This window comes from Rutidosis leptorrhynchoides, chromosome 5 (genome assembly GCF_046630445.1).
Source record: "Rutidosis leptorrhynchoides isolate AG116_Rl617_1_P2 chromosome 5, CSIRO_AGI_Rlap_v1, whole genome shotgun sequence".
NCBI classification, from domain to species: Eukaryota; Viridiplantae; Streptophyta; class Magnoliopsida; order Asterales; family Asteraceae; genus Rutidosis; species Rutidosis leptorrhynchoides.
The window spans coordinates 449,444,719-449,461,875 of record NC_092337.1 but is presented as its reverse complement, the minus strand read 5'-3'; the positions used below and the strand labels follow the sequence as shown (position 1 = coordinate 449,461,875).

The window sequence follows — 17,157 nt, the reverse complement described above, 5'->3', positions numbered from 1 at the left end:
CTAACTAAATTCAATCAATTTAATAGCCTGATTAGTTAGGATAACAATCGCTACACCACAAAGATTACTCCGTATAATTTTATTTTCGAGCATCAACCAAATAAATTCGAGAGAAATAAGTAACATCAAATGATTTCTCCTTCGTCTTATGAATGACATCGTTTTTTCTTCAAAGTTGTATGTAGGATGGGCGGTTATGACGTTCATTGCAAGAAAAGCACTTACTATCGAACACGAATTATGGATCGCAAGTTGAGGCGTCAAAAAATATTATACTTCGTAGTGAATAGAGCGAACTCACAAGGGTTATGGATTTTCCACCGTGTCCCATTTTTATGACTTACTTTTGTTTTATAAAATCAATCAAAAAGTAGGAAAAAAAATACTCCGTAATTACCTTTAGAACTACAAGAAGTTTACTTTTTAAAACTACGTTCATCCCTTAATAAACTCGTATATATAGATATACAAAATGACTTTTACACCCTCTGTGTATATTTTCATGGATAGGTGGGTCCCACAAGTGACCGGAGTATTCTTACCGGCGAACCCTACCAACGTATAAACTCCGCCCTTTTCCCGAAAACTATATATACTCCTCATAATTTCTTTACCCTAAAACAGCCGCAACTACTCCCTTTTTTAACCCCTTTTTTATTTCTCAAAATCAAAATCAAAAACGACAACATTATAATTTTCACAAATCCTTAATCACTTTCTCTAATTAATCCTTCCAATTTCTCAAATAATCCTACTTTTATTTCAACTATGGTCAAATCGAGTCAAAATTACTCTCTATTACAATAGATCGAAGATGACGATAACGGAATAATTAGCTACGATGATTTGATGGACGCGGTTGAGTTATCGTATCCAGCTACTATTGTTACTCAAATTATGAGATCGACTGGTTGCAGTGGTGGTGCGGTTACTAGTGTCGAGTTGTTAGGTCATAAATCGGAACTTAAATCGTGTAGCAGCTCATTGCATCCGGATAAAGGTAGCTCTTATATGTTTGAATTGTGTATTTGATATATTTTTTAAAAAGATCTAATGTTAGGTGTGTGTTACTTTTTACTGTTGATTTGTAATCTAGGGTTTTGGATTATGAAATTTTGGGGATATTATTTGTGGTGAATGATATAGCCTGGAGTTTGCTAATTAGGGCAAAATTTCACTTTTTTTGTAGTGATGAGTATTTTTATATTGCTGTAAGTGACTTTATTTACGCTGATGAGTAGTAAATTGGTTTTAGGTTTTGAATTAAAAGAGAGTTCATGTGTACATATTGTGATTTCATTGTTCTTTGAATAAATTAATAGTGGAAGAAGCTGAGAATTTTAGGGAAGGCTAACATATGTATTGAAGAACAGACACGAATAGGTTTTAATATATTAAGTCGTTATTTTTTACTTACCTACGATACTCTTGATCCACTTTTGTTTATATCTATTTTGTAAAGAAACCGTAGAGATACTAGATTTAGACAAGCAATCACACAGTTAATGTGAAATTAAACGATGCACAAAGTACAAAGATTTTACATTTTTTGGTCCAGGGTAGACCTACTCTATGACTGCAGTATCGACCACATATTTATTAGGGTTAGGGTTTGGGTTTGACATGTACGATAATACGGGAGAACTTTTCATCTAGGAATGGTCCATAATACTATTCACCTGGCCAAGTACAATACTTGCTGTTAATTGATTTGTAATGTATAAATGTGTATTGCACACGTCAATGTGATGGATGAAATAAGTATAATGGTAACATCTGTGAGCATTTGCTCTTATATTGAGTTTTGACTGAAACTGAATGCCGTCTTTACTTACATTTATGATTGTGCTAAGTGATAAAGTGAATGCCTATATGAACAATTGCACTACTATTTACATTATGCTTAGACTCTAATGCTTATACGCACCATTGCACGTGGTTATGACAGATAACTGTAATGTAAATGGTTCAAGACCAGCTTTTTGGAACAAAATGTCAGATGAGGCCATCTACAAGCAAGCTGATCAAGCGTTCCTTAACCAGGATACAAGATCTGTTCCAGAGGCTAAGCAACCACAGCGAAAATCTGGGAAGACAGCTAGAAGTAATGTCATTAGTTCTAGAAGATCACGAGTAGCACATATGGAAGCTTCTATGAATGTAACAGGATCTGTTGATTTTGATGATCTACCAAAAGACTTGGGATCTTATTCTGGAAAATACAACATTGCAGGTAAAAACATCTTACAAAAGAGTACATCAAGATTTTGTGCAGTTGTCTTTATATTTTAGCTGACTCTTTACAAATTCAGAGAAAAAACTGAAGACGAGTGTATCTGGGAAGCGAAGTGATAAAAGAAACGGTAAACTTTCTAAGAGCAAATGTGATTCTTTTTCTGTAAAGGCTGGCTTGTCAAGTTTCAGTTCAGCTGCTGGTAGTAATAACATACTTGGTATGTCCGTTTGTCATACCTAATTATTATGTGTTTGTAAGTCGGTTATTTTTTTTTTTTTATACCTATTTTGCTAATGCTTTTAAATTTGCGGTCTAGGCGTATACGGTTCAAAACACGATATTTGTGATTTTGGAAAGCAAGTAGATGAGGTATCATTGAATGAGCTCCTTGATGGTAGTTATAAGTGTCGCAATTCCATCGAAGAAAAGGAAAGGAAAACGGAGGTTTTGAATGGAAGTATTTTGTCATCCGTTAGAGATGCTTGTTCAATTCTTCACCTCCAGAAGCCCATTAAAACCCAAACCGCGGCAGGTGTAGACGGTGCTTATAAACATAATGCTTCTTGCTTACCAAACTCTGCCGTTTCTGGAGCTATCACAAATGATGAAAACGAAGGGGTTCCTGAAAATCCTTCTTCTAGTAACCAGGTTAGAAAATAGAATATATTTTGCCGCTTTTGTTAAACGGAAAGACGCTGCAACATTGTTCACATCAGAAAGTTATTTTAACCCTCTATTGCTTGGATTTTGTTTTATCATAGTGTCTTTTTTTTTTTTTTACATTTAATGTGTCTTGATGCCTTTACAAACAACTATAGATCTTGGGACTTCGTTGGCCAAATTAGAAATTATATTTAGACGTTTTAGACTTAATCGTATAACTCGTTCATTGATTTTTTAAGTGCATCTTAACCTAGTCGGAACAAGCCTACTAATAGTTACTAACTTGAAAACTTAGAGTCCGCTCTCAAAGATGTGTATCTATGCATGCTAATCGGTCGGTCTTGATGAGCATGATATCTGACCGGATCCATAATAAATGATTCGGCAGATCAAAGAGTACGATCCACTAATAAATAGCTGGAAAGGGTGGGATGAGATTATTAACAGGTACGATCTGGATCTGATCTATTGACAGTTGCTTTATTGTTTGCTTATGTAAGGTTGAAAATCCTTCATGCGCTTTTACTGATGACCATGCCAATATTCTTCAATTTCCGTTGGTTGCTCCAAAGGATGTTTTGACCCGTTTAGCTCTTCCGCCCCCAAAGGATCTCGATCTTATGCTTCTTGACAACATGAAGCCTACTTCAACCTCAAAAGGTAATCTTTATATATATTTATGCTTTTTGCCATAACCAATTCCACATATACTAAAACTAATACGTCGTTTCGACACCTTAATTATGGCAGTACAAAATGGAGGAAGTTTACCAATGTTTCCTTGGTCACATGTCTCCGGGCGGGATCTCAAATCTAATCCCGATGTGGTGAAGTCTACGCCTAGTAAGAGTAGTTGTCAAGGTAGATGGGTCAGAATAAGGAAGTCAACCGCTACTTTATGGGAAGCGACTGCCACTAGTTATCTTGCGGATTTTCAATCGCTGACTTATAATCAGAGCCTTGTTCCTTTAGTAAGTCAACGGGCCAACCCAATTGAAAAGGAAATATCCCCTACTCCATCTATCAGCAATACGTCTTCTGATCGAGGGGTAACACCTTTTGATACGGGTGCAACAGTTTCTAAAACTTCAGGTGAACTTTTTTTTTCCTTCCCTCATTTGATTTTATGATTTATTATTTATTATATTGATAATTGATAATATGAATATGAATGAATATGTTATTGTTTGTGATTAAGAGGTTGCAAACCTGAATTTTGACTTTCTATGTATTCTTCAACAGTTGGGAGTTCTTCAATGGATGTGGCTGCTGCTGAAACATTATGCAACATTGCAGCTCAATGCCGAAAAAAGAAATCTTTCCAGAAATTTTCAAGGGCTATCAAGTTAACATCAGACGAAAAACTCGAGAAAGCATTATTCACCATCCCGAATTCAAGACCGGTGGGACCCACTAACCTCATCAATGGTCCCAATGACACGAAATCACATATGCAAAAGAAAGTTACTAATACTGCCAAAGGACAGTTCCATTGGTCATCATCTACATCTCAATCTAGCAGATCATCTCCAAGCAAAATTGTGAAAAATGCATCCATGGAATTAAAACACCATGAAAGTAGTAGTAGCAGTTCGTTAAAGAGATCAATTACAACCCCACCTGAAAGATTCCCAAACAAACCTCCGAAGCTTAGAAAGCTTTTACCAATGGAGTGGAAAAGCAACAGGGGTGACAAAAAAGGTAACGGGAGGTATTAAAAGCGCGATTCTTTTGGTTAATTATATGCTATTATTACTTCATTGTATCTGTTGTGCGGTTCTATGAATTTGTAGTTTGGTGTATATATCCCTTTAGATTTTATGGTGTAGTATCAGTAGTACAGGAAAAATATTCCCTTGTTGGGTGTAGATCATTGAAGGATAGCCTTTGTGTTCTATTTTGGCCCCCATAATGCTTGTTGTAACCATCATGTATGTAACAGGAGGGAAAAAAAGTTTCGATTTTCTTTATTTTTATCATTCTTTTTGGCGAGTGTCATTCTGTTTTAGGCATCGGTGTACAGACGATTTCTGAACTCATATCGACCGAAGTGAGGAAATGATGACATAGGGACTATAGGCCTATAGCCACAAGAACAAGTCTAACAATAGCTCGCTGTTGGACCTGAATATTTTTAGGCCCTTCCATTCATGATGATTCCTGTAAAATACTAGAGTTTGAGTGTTGACTATAAATAGCTAAACCTAGTCCTTGTTTAACATAAGATTCCAACAAGAATTAAAATTATTCTCTCATTATACATTCAGTCACCAAAAAGGTAATAACATAAGAATCGACCATAAACCACCCTTCAGTAGATTCTCATCTCAGTTAGGGTTATCACGATATATGGACCAAAGTGTTTCTTAGTCGATCAAACCACACCTATCCACCCGCATATGCTCTCAAATATGAATATATGCTTAATCAAACATTAGAGACCAACCTTGTAATTTTGTAAAAAAAAAAATTATTATGGTCAGTTTTATTCTAATCCCGATTCTTCACTACGGCTAGGAAATCGTTCAGTGCAAAATAATTGATAATAATAACAGATTACAAATTTAGGATACACTCGCAAATCGCAATTGTATCAATACCATATGCTAGGCAAAATATCATAATTTGCCTATCATATATTTGGGTTATGTTCAAGATATTGTATTTTTATATCATTTTGTTTTAGTATATCTAAAAATATATATATTTTGTCTTACAATCTTTATTATAATGGGGATGTAGCTCAGATGGTAGAGCGCTCGCTTAGCATGCGAGAGTTACGGGGATCGATACCCCGCATCTCCATTTACTCGCTTTGCATCTCAAAATTAAATTCTTTAACTTTTACAGCATTAATTAATTTTGCATCTCAAAACTAAATTCTTTAACTTTTACTCCGTAGTACTTTTTCCCCAATATTATATTAATGGAGTGTATGCTTTTGTATTTAACAAGCAGATGGCCCACCGCACGTTGTTGCGGTTATGTTTTTCGAGATTTACGAAACGACCAATTTGACAAAGAATATTTCGCGTAGGATAATACATATCATACATAGGTTCATAGTTCACAAAAGTTTATAGTAGATTTACATAGAATCATACGTATGTTTCTACATAACATGGTTGGCCAAACAGAAATGTGAACGGGTATAGTGAGGACATAGTGGATATAACTTGTTGACTCCCTAAGACATACCGCCTTTGTACTCTATAACAACATCGCAATCCCCAATAGTCTTGTGACCACTATCAAAAACAATAGTACCTAACGCCTGTGAACTCGGCATATCATACTTCCTGGAACTCACAACACTGAGAAGTCGAACTTTCATTGAAGGGATATTCACCTCCAAGAATTTATCTGTAGGTAAACAGAAACCTACTTATTTAAGTGTTTATTCATTAAAAAATGCTTTCAAATAGTTGTTGAAACTGATTATTTATAGTAAAAATAAGCAGGTTACTCCTTAGTAACTTACTAATCACAATCAATTTCTACTACTTTATTGTTTTAAGCTTATATAATCAGTGTTAATATTTCCAAAATAGCAATTATACATATTTTTTAAAATCGGTGAAACTTTCGTCATCGAATTTCAGAATAAGTAACATGAAATTTAACAGATCGAGTTGAAGTTGAGGTTTACCTGGTTCGTAGAACAGTGACATCCAATAGCAACTGTAGTGCTACCAGGCAGTCATAAATATATGATATAAAAGACTACTTTTTATGAAGTTTAATACTTCTCTCTTAACAACAAACAATAGATGATAGATTTAACCATAGGTGGCAATCTCAACCCAGTTGCATCTGTGGGTCAAGTACATTTGCTCTCAAGGCTCTCGCGTCTAAGGTTGAGATGTTTAAGGAACTTTCATGTACCAATGCCCTTCTTTATCTGCAAACAAAATGACACACTCACAACATGAGACGACTCGAAAGAAGATACACGCCCGACACCATTAGCGTATGATAACACATGCCCACATTGGAATTCTGTAGATATTAAGATACATAGTAGTTACTACAATTATCCTACTGCATATTTAACACAATACTCCTACAAAAAAAAAAAAAAAAAAAAAAAAAAAAAAAAAAAAAAAAAAAAACAGTAAAGAGCCATGAATTACCTGGAAAAAGGTTGTCGTAAAAACAGAATATGACGTAACATATTTAATGCATCTTTAGTTTATAAATTAAACCCTAACCTTTGGCCGTCATCAATCGCTTAAAAAATGGAAGTCGTTCATCGATAAGCATCAGTTAGGAAAAAAATTAGAAATTAAACCCTGACTTTCACCATTAGCAACCGATTGACATAAAGCATCAGATAGATCGCCGGCCGACGACATTAACCATCCCAAAAATCGCCACCATCGCCACATGTGGAGGCAATGGAGATGGTTCCAGAATCGCCAAAAAAACCAAATCAGTATCGCAAATATAAGTGTGTAACTTAGAAGAAAAACATCATTAACCATAAACCACTCAACAACCACAAAATAATACATATTGAAAAAACTACAAAAGCAAGCAAGAAATTAAACAAAACATTAACCTGAAAAGGACATACCAGTGCGCATACAATATGTCTTCTCTGCCCATATCTATTAAACATCAACGTAACACTACTGTTTTTTATCTCCTCTCTGCCGATACCTATTAAACATCCTATTAGTTAAGGCTATTGATTACGTTTTCGTTACCAATTTAAGACAAACAAAACCAAACAAATATATAACTAACATTCGCAATAACATAACGAAGACAACAAAAAATCAGAAGCAATAATAATACAAAACAAATGGACAAAAACAATAACAACTAAATAGATTACCCTAAAGAAGAGAGAACAGTAGTCGCAAATCGGAAAGGATATGTAAATTTGCACATAACCTGGGAAAAAAAAAGAAAAAAAAAACAGACCATTAGCAACTGCAAACATAATTAGCAAGATATTCTAACAATTGATCTCATGAATACCATTACACCTTGTTCCTCATTCCCCGATTTTCGACACTCGCAAGAGATCAACAAATCGGTACATGTCTTTTCTATTCAAATTGTACTACCACCCATTGGCTTCAAATTGTTGTAACAACTTGCCTATTGTATAAAAATGGCTATAAAAACTGGAAAAAAAATAGATGGGGAGCCAAATCAAGATGAAATAGCTACAAAGCTACACTCATCATGGCAAGCTCATGACGACTGCTATTATAAATGCTACTTTATATTCATCTTTTTTTCCAAACACCTTTCAAATGTCAATTGTAAAAAAATGAAAATAATGAATCAGTTAGCACATAACTCAGAAACAACTAAAAAAAGAAGTAAAGCCGATTACTTGTTCAGCCAAAAAAAGTTGTAAGTTATTTTGGCAACTTCACTAACCTGAAACAACAATGAAAAAATCATTTCTATTCAAACTTGTTGAAATCACAGAAGTTTAATAGATATGCATAGTGAATGATAAACAAAAGTATATTGAAATAATGGAAGGAAACTTATGTAAGCTAACCCCTTGTTTAGAGACGTCCGAAGAGTACAGATGACGAAATAAACAGTTAGTTTAGATATATAAATTGAAGTCGTCGGTGGACACGTTTCCATAAATTGAATCGGTCTTTTCGGGGGATCGATGAGTAACTGTCTTCATGGCTTCGATGATACAGCTCAGCTACTCCGTTGAGCCTTCCGATTAAAGCCTGCAAACAACCCCAATTGAATGAACGATTACCTTACACATACTTTATTTTCGGGTTATCTGTTGCCGTCGTCGTCGCCGCTGCGGCCACCGTTCAAAATAGCATACTCTTCATCAATACTATTTGATAAACACTGATATGTAAAGAAAAAAAAAATACACGTGTAATGTTGTGTAAATCAGTAGCTTCTGATCCAACACAAACTAATTACTTATTTTGTTGTTAGATGGTGTCATTGAGTTTTAGTATGATTTTAAAACAATACATATAAATATAAAAAGGACACATTACAATTAAAAGTAAGAAATTTGCCTTTAAAAAAAAAAAATATATTAACAGCAAGAAATTGATACAAAATAAAACTCCATGTACAGGTACTAAAAAACATGCTGTAACAACAACAAACATTTCTATCAGACATTTAATCAAACACCTTGTATGCAAAGGCAACACTCAAAGAGTAAATAACTATCAATCCCAAAGATCAACAATAACAGCAACAAATAACTGACATAACATATAAAATAATGAGAGTAACAAACAATCAGAGAACATAAAACATACCACAATCAGGTGAGAAAAAGGATACGGAGGAAAGGACAAAAAAAAAATGGGGCAGCGAAGACATACCTATATGCAGAAAACAAAGACTTTGTACCAAAAACCTCCATAAATAAGGAAGATGCATATTACCACAGGTCAAACCCGAAGCGACCGCAGGGACAGAATCAGTCTCAACAGGGTTATGACTTACTGAAGGTGATGATGACGATGGCGGTTACACCGGTGATGATGGGGCGAAGGAGACGATGGTGGTTGTGTCGGTGAGGTGGCGTCGAGAAGTAGAGAGGGGTTGGTTGTGGGTAAGAGCTGGAGAAGTAGAGTGAGGTGGAGTGGAGTGTGGAAGAAGGAGAAGGTTCTGGAGGGACAAAGAAGAGGAGTGGAAGTTTGTGTAAAAGGGCAAAAATTGAAATGTCCCGTTCTTATTGATTAAAAACGTTCCATATTAATTGATTTCGTTGCGAGGTTTTGACCTCTATATGAGACGTTTTTCAAAGACTGCATTCATTTTTAAAACAAACCATAACCTTTATTTCATAAATAAAGGTTTAAAAAGCTTTACGTAGATTATCAAATAATGATAATCTAAAATATCCTGTTTACACACAACCATTACATAATTGTTTACAATACAAATATGTTACATCGAAATCAGTTTCTTGAATGCAGTTTTTACACAATATCATACAAACATGGACTCCAAATCTTGTCCTTATTTTAGTATGCAACAGCGGAAGCTCTTAATATTCACCTGAGAATAAACATGCTTTAAACGTCAACAAAAATGTTGGTGAGTTATAGGTTTAACCTATATATATCAAATCGTAAAAATAGACCACAAGATTTCATATTTCAATACACATCCCATACATAGAGATAAAAATTCATTCATATGGTGAACACCTGGTAACCGACATTAACAAGATGCATATATAAGAATATCCCCATCATTCCGGGACACCCTTCGGATATGATATAAATTTCGATGTACTAAAGCATCCGGTACTTTGGATGGGGTTTGTTAGGCCCAATAGATCTATCTTTAGGATTCGCGTCAATTAGGGTGCGGCTCCCGGAATAAGATCGATTTGGAATTCAACCGGTCGATGAGGCGGAAGACCCGGCAATTCGTCGGGAAATACATCAGAATAGTCACTAACAATTGGCACATCATCGATGTGCTTCTCATCGGACTCGACTTTCTTAACGTGAGCAAGGATCGCAAAACAACCCTTACGGAGTAGTTTTCTAACTTTAACACACGAAACGAGGTTGAGTCCGATGCAACTCTTATCGCCATAGACGATCAAAGGTTCACCATTCTCGATAGGAATTCGGATTGCGTTAAGATCACAAAGAATGTGAGATTTGGTTTTGACTAACCAATTCATACCGATTATTACATCAAAGCTTCCTAGTTCCATGGGTATCAAATCAATTTCAAATTCCTTACCCAAAATATTTATCGTACACCCCCGGTAATATGTGTCGGCACTTAATAGTTTCCCGTTAGCCACTTCAATGGTATAAGTGGTATCTAATGGAAGAGGTGGAGTGCTAAAAGAATGAGTCAAAGTCTTGGATACAAAGCATTTATCGGCACCTGAATCGAATAAGCAAGAGACATAAGAATTGTTGAGAAGAAACGTACCCGTGACTAGTTCAGTGTCATCCCGGGCTTCCTCGGTGTTGATGTTGAAAGCTCGGCCGCGCGTGTTGGGGTTATCTTTCTTCTTTGGGCATGCATTTCTATAATGACCTGTTTGACCACATTCGTAACAAGTGCCCGTCTTTGGTGCATTGGGCCACTTTCGAGCAACGGGAGTGGCACTTTTACAATCGTTGGCCTTATGACCAACTCCTTGGCACCGGTGGCAAATTAACTTGCCACATTCACCAAAGTGATGTTTGTTGCATTTGTTGCAAAGAGGTAGGTTCCCGGCATAACCCCTCTTGCCGTCGGAGGTATAAGGCTTCTTAGCAAAGTTGTTGTTGCTTGATTGGGAGGGTTCCCACTTTCTTTTGTTGCCGCCCGATTTATCCTCGGCCTTAGGTGCCGGAACTAAGATTTCGTCAACCGTTTCAATTAGTTGGCGAGCCATGTTCATAGCGGCTTGATGAGTAGTGGGTTTGGATGACATCACCCCTTGTTTGATGCTTTTTGGAAGACCGAGCATGTAGAGCTCAATCCTTTGAGATTCGGGGTTAACAAGATTAGGACACATCAAGGATAGTTCGGCGAAGCGTTGATTATAAGCTTTAAGATCGTTTCCGACCGCTTTCAAAGCTCTTAGTTCTTCCTCAAGCTTTCGGGTTTCTTCGCGCGGAAAATATTCAACAATCATCTTTTCCTTTAGATCGGCCCAAGAGAGGGCATGAGCTTCATCGGTACCCACCGATTGAACATAGGTGTTCCACCATGTTAGAGCAATTCCGGAGAAAGTGTGAGTGGAGTATTTGACCTTGTCTTGGTCCCGACAACCGCTTATGCTAAAGACGGCTTCCGTTTGCTCAAACCATCGGGTGAGCACGACCGGTCCCCCGGTTCCATCAAAAGTGTGAGGTTTGCACCCCATGAAAGCTTTATAGGAGCATCCCTCGTTTGAGTTTCCGGCTCCATTGTTGTTGTTGTTGTTGTTGTTGTTGTTGTTGTTGTTGTGGTTGTTATTATTATTGTTGTTGGATGAGTGACCGGCCATGGCCGCATCTACGGCGGTAGCTATCATCCGTTCGAGAGCTTGTTCGGGAGTTTCATTGCGGCGTACACGACGAGAAGCCATTGTTCCTTCAAGACACAAGAATATCATTGATTAGTATTCTCAATAATACTAACCGTGATATAGAATAAAGATAAAGGGAAGTTTTTCCTCGACTCGCCTTAAATTCTTTATGTCATAATGTCGGAACGTTCATATGAGTCACCGTAATATAATCCCGGAAATTATATTACCCTGATTCATATGTGCATTCGACATCATTTCATATAGTCAAGGTGGCGCGTCAATCAAATTAAACAACGTGAGATTAAGATGAACTAAGAGTAGATATGAGTAGAAGCGTTCGAGTATAAATGCACAAGTAGTCAAGTAATTCCTACTTCAAGTCTATATGCCGGTTGTAGTCTAGACTCACCAATGTACCCTATGACTCGAGGTTGACACCAATGAACTCTAAATCCCTACAACCAACGCTCTGATACCATCTGTAGCGACCCGACCAAATCATATTGGACGGCGCCGTCTACTTAGGTCCCGTTACGTGGTCATAAGTCTTTAAAACAACGTTTGACCAAAAGATATGTCGCATTCATTTCAAATGTAAAGATTGTTCAAAGTTTACAAGAATAGTTCCACCACAAGTTACGATACAAAGTTTTAAGTACAAATGAAACTTATGCGACACAATTTGAAAGTAGCCAAAAGACGCTCAATGTATGCATATATACTCGACATCCAATGCAAGTATCAAAATAATGAGCGGAAGCATGTAACACATATCGTTCAAAGACCTGAGAAAAACATAGAAATCTGTCAACGAAAACGTTGGTGAAATCATAGGTTTAAGTATGTAAGTACAAGTGAACCACAAGATTTGCATCAATGAAATAATAGTAATACATTCCAAAAGTTTGTTCCACGAGCACCCAATTATCAATGCTTAACATTTCTCCCATTGAACCCCATCACTTAGTGCTAGAACATACACTGTTTCTCGAAAATATATTTCATTCGTAAACGGTAGCGAACCGTTTGAATGAGGGTTTGTCAAACCCATATGGATCCATACAACATAAGTTCTCGCTTACACCCGGCAAGTGTAACTAATGATAATCGAATTGAGGATTTTGTTCTAAACTCGTATGTAGAATGTTTGTTTTCCTGTACTTGTGTTCACTTAGTAAAAGAAATGTTTATGTTTTCTCATCCCAAATGTAAGTTCAAAAAGAGTAAAAGTGGGACTATGATCTCACCTTGAATGCACGAGTAGTAAAGTACTTCAACAAGTAAATGTGTGCAAAGAACAATGCTAGTCTTGACCTAAACAAATAGGTTGTATCAATAACGATAGTCACGATTGGTCAAAGATGTTCAATTAGTCCTATGGCTCGTTACGACTCGATTAATATAGCATGTGAATCAATTTGTCAAGTTTCATGCACGATACAAGTAGTTAAGTATGTTAGAACGATTGTATAATCGTTTGGTTAAGTTTGACTAAAAGTCAAACTTGGTCAAAGTCAAAGTCAACGGGGTCGGGTCGGGTATCCGACAATTTTCCCAAGACGAGAAGTCATATAAGAGCCTAATAGTCAAGTTTCATGTTAAACGGAGTTTTAGTTAAGCGGAAACATTTTTGTGACATTTAAAAACAAAGAGAGTGGCCTGGGGCTTTTGCGCGGCGCGCAATACCTGGGAATCATGCAGTTTGCAGAAAAAAATGGTCCAAGTCACGAACCAAAATACAATATAACACATTTCATGCACCGAAAACACTTAAAACGCATAACCTATATCATTAGAAAGGTAATTTGACAAGGAAAACAACTAAGCACATTTCATCAAGTAATTCATCACTAACAACAACCAAAAACCGCATTAAACGTTCATAATCAAAGTTTCAAGTTCTAAAACGCATTTTATGATTCGGGCAACCAATTTACATGTACGATATGCCGTTCCGAAGGTAATTAAGCATACAATGCATCTAAACACTTACTAACAACATTAACAAGCATTCAACGCATCAAAAGTTCATTTCAAAGTCTATCAAACCCTAACCAAAATTCACAAAAATCAATAATCATGTGTTTGAAGTTTTCTTAATCAACCTACGCATCAAAACGAAGCTAGTGATACTAGTAACACAATTAAAACATGAACTTTAACAATCAAACAACATTTAATCTTCCAAAATGCAAGATTAAGCAAACCCATTTCAAATGTTCAAACTAGTTACTCAAAACAACAAATCGAGCAAGTAAATCATATATTCATGCTAGACACGAGCCATAGACACTAACTAACACCATTTCAAATCAAAAACACGAATTTAGAGAAATCTAGAGTTTTAGAAATGTTACCCAAACGAGATGAAGTTGGTATCAAATTGTAGAGGATGAAGAGAGGATTCCAAATATGTAGTTTATTTTGTTGTAAGCCTCCTAGATCGAATTTAGATGATGAATGATTGAATTGGGTGTTTGTGTGTGTGTTCTTGCTAGAGAGAAAGAGAGAGAGATGGAGGTGATTGAATGGTGGTGATTGGGGTGGACTAGTTGACCTAGTCAACTAGTTTACCCCGTGTCAATTTTAGTCCCTCAACTTTCGTTCGGGTGCGGGAATTACCTAAACGAGATAATTTAAAACGCGTATCAACGGGAGATGTTATAAACATATAACGGACTTTATATTAGTATAACGGTAAAGTAAATGGAAAAAGGCGGGATGTTACATTACCTACTCCTTAAAAGAAATTTCGTCCCGAAATTTAAGTAGGCGTAGTAGTCGTTGTTTCTTCCTCGAGATCTTGCGTTTCCGAATTCACGAATAGATGAGGATACTTCCTTTGCATTTGATCTTGTCTTTCCCAAGTAAACTCGGGTCCTCTTTTGGCATTCCAACGAACCTTGACAATCGGGATTCGGCTTTGTTTCAATGTCTTGACGGAGGTGTCCACAATTTCAACCGGTTCCTCCACAAAATGAAGTTTGTCATCAATAGTAAGTTCTTCGAGAGGGATGACGATATCGGGTTCGGCAAGACACTTTTTCAAGTTAGATACATGGAAGGTAGGATGAACGGAGTTCAATTGAGGCGGAAGATCTAAACGATAAGCAACGGTTCCAATACGCTCCAAGATTTCGAAAGGACCAATATACCGCGGATTTAGCTTCCCGCGTTTCCCAAAACGGATTACACCCTTCCAAGGTGCGACTTTTAACATTACTCGGTCACCGACTTGAAATTCAAGATCGTTGCGTCGTTTGTCGGTATAGCTCTTTTGACGACTTCGGGCCGTCCTAAGCCTATCTCGGATTTGAACGATTTTCTCGGTGGTTTCGTGAATGAGTTCGGGTCCGGTGATTTGCATGTCGCCTACCTCGGCCCAACAAAGAGGTGAACGACATTTGCGGCCATATAGCGCTTCAAAAGGTGCGGCTTTAATACTCGCGTGATAACTATTGTTGTAAGAGAACTCGGCGAGAGGTAAGTGCTTGTCCCAAGCTTTTCCGAAATCAACCACGCAAGCTCGTAACATGTCCTCTAAGGTTTGAATTGTACGTTCGCTTTGTCCATCGGTTTGAGGATGATATGCGGTGCTCATGTCTAAACGCGTTCCCAACGCTTCTTGCAATGTACGCCAAAATCTAGAAACGAAACGGCCATCTCGGTCGGAGATAATCGATAATGGTACACCGTGTCGGGCTACGATCTCCTTAATGTAAAGTTGTGCAAGTTTCTCCATTTTGTCCGTTTCTTTCATGGCAAGGAAGTGTGCGGATTTGGTGAGACGGTCAACAATAACCCAAATGGTATCATAACCGCCCGTCGTTTTTGGTAGCTTGGTGATAAAATCCATCGTTATCCTTTCCCACTTCCATTGCGGGATCTCGGGTTGTTGAAGTAGTCCGGACGGTCTTTGGTGTTCGGCTTTGACTTTGGAACATGTCAAACACTTGGAAACATAAGTAGCTACGTCCCTTTTGATGTTCGGCCACCAATATAGTTGTTTAAGGTCGTGGTACATCTTATTGGCACCGGGGTGAATCGAGTATCGTGACTTATGGGCTTCATCTAAAATAAGGCTTCGTAGATCCCCATAACTAGGCACCCAAATTCTTCCGGCGAAATATCGGAGTCCGGTTTCTTTAACTTCGAATCGAGAGGTGAGGACGTTCAAGTGTTCGAGAGAGATGTTTTCATCCTTGAGAGCCTCATCTTGGGCTACCCGAATTTGGCTATTAAGGTTGGTGTGAATGGTGATGTTTAAAGCTCGGACACGGAGAGGCACCGCTCTTTCTTTTCGACTTAAGGCATCGGCCACTACATTTGCCTTCCCGGGATGGTAACGAAGCTCGCAATCGTAATCGTTTAAGGTTTCAATCCACCTTCGTTGTCTCATGTTTAGTTGCTTTTGATCAAAAATGTGTTGAAGGCTTTTGTGATCGGTGAAGATAGTACTCTTGGTTCCATAAAGATAGTGTCTCCACATTTTAAGTGCAAAGACAACGGCTCCGAGTTCGAGATCATGTGTCGTATAGTTTCGTTCATGAATTTTGAGTTGTCGAAAGCATAAGCAATGACTTTCGTTCGTTGCATCAATACACACCCAAAACCATGTTTTGAGGCATCGCAATATACAACAAAGTCATCATTGCCTTCGGGAAGTGACAAGATAGGAGCGGTGGTTAGCTTCGTTTTCAAGACTTGGAATGCGGATTCATGTTCGGTCGCCCAAATGAATTTCTTTCCCTTGTGAGTCAATGCGGTTAGAGGACGTGCAACCAAAGAGAAATTTTCGATGAATCTACGATAGTACCCGGCGAGACCCAAAAATTGACGAATGTGAGTAGGAGTAGTAGGAGTCTCCCATTTGCTAATGGCTTCGATTTTCGTTGGATCGACTTTAATACCTTGGTCACTTACAACATGACCAAGAAATTGAACTTCCTTTAACCAAAATTCACACTTGGAGAATTTGGCATAGAGTTGTTCTTGTCTTAAAAGTTCAAGCACAAGTCGGAGATGTTGTTCGTGCTCTTCTTCATCGTTCATGAATAGATCAATATGTCATCGATGAACACAATAACGAATTTATCGAGATACGGTTCAAGCACGAATTTATGAGATATTTCATGCTAGTTGCCAAATGATGGTTCCCACATGTGTTAGGTGACTCACATGGGCTGCTAAGAGCTGATCATTGGAGTGTATATACCAATAGTACATACATCTAAAAGCTGTGTATTGTACGAGTACGAATACG

The 17,157-nt window shown here is 37.4% G+C and overlaps 1 protein-coding gene and 1 non-coding gene across 2 annotated transcripts; both read left to right on the top strand.

Moving 5' to 3' along the window:
- The first annotated feature begins 646 nt into the window (after nucleotides 1-646).
- Nucleotides 647-4,850, top strand: LOC139847935 (uncharacterized). The gene is made up of 7 exons (XM_071837668.1): nucleotides 647-1,000; nucleotides 1,949-2,233; nucleotides 2,313-2,453; nucleotides 2,553-2,884; nucleotides 3,400-3,559; nucleotides 3,650-3,991; nucleotides 4,142-4,850. The coding sequence occupies exons 1-7, from the start codon at nucleotides 850-852 to the stop codon at nucleotides 4,615-4,617; spliced, it is 1,887 nt and encodes a 628-aa protein (XP_071693769.1). The 5' UTR covers nucleotides 647-849; the 3' UTR covers nucleotides 4,618-4,850.
- Nucleotides 4,851-5,631: 781 nt separating this feature from the next.
- TRNAA-AGC (transfer RNA alanine (anticodon AGC)) lies at nucleotides 5,632-5,704 on the top strand. Its single transcript has one exon. It is a non-coding gene; the product is annotated as a tRNA-Ala (tRNA).
- The last annotated feature ends 11,453 nt before the right edge of the window (nucleotides 5,705-17,157 follow it).

Coding starts and splice junctions, on each gene's coding strand:
- LOC139847935 (XM_071837668.1), top strand. CDS start 850: ATGGACGCGGTTGAGTTATCGTATCCAGCTACTATTGTTACTCAAATT. Junction 2,454..2,552: donor TGGTAGTAATAACATACTTG/GTATGTCCGTTT, acceptor TTTGCGGTCTAG/GCGTATACGGTTCAAAACAC. Junction 3,992..4,141: donor AACAGTTTCTAAAACTTCAG/GTGAACTTTTTT, acceptor ATTCTTCAACAG/TTGGGAGTTCTTCAATGGAT.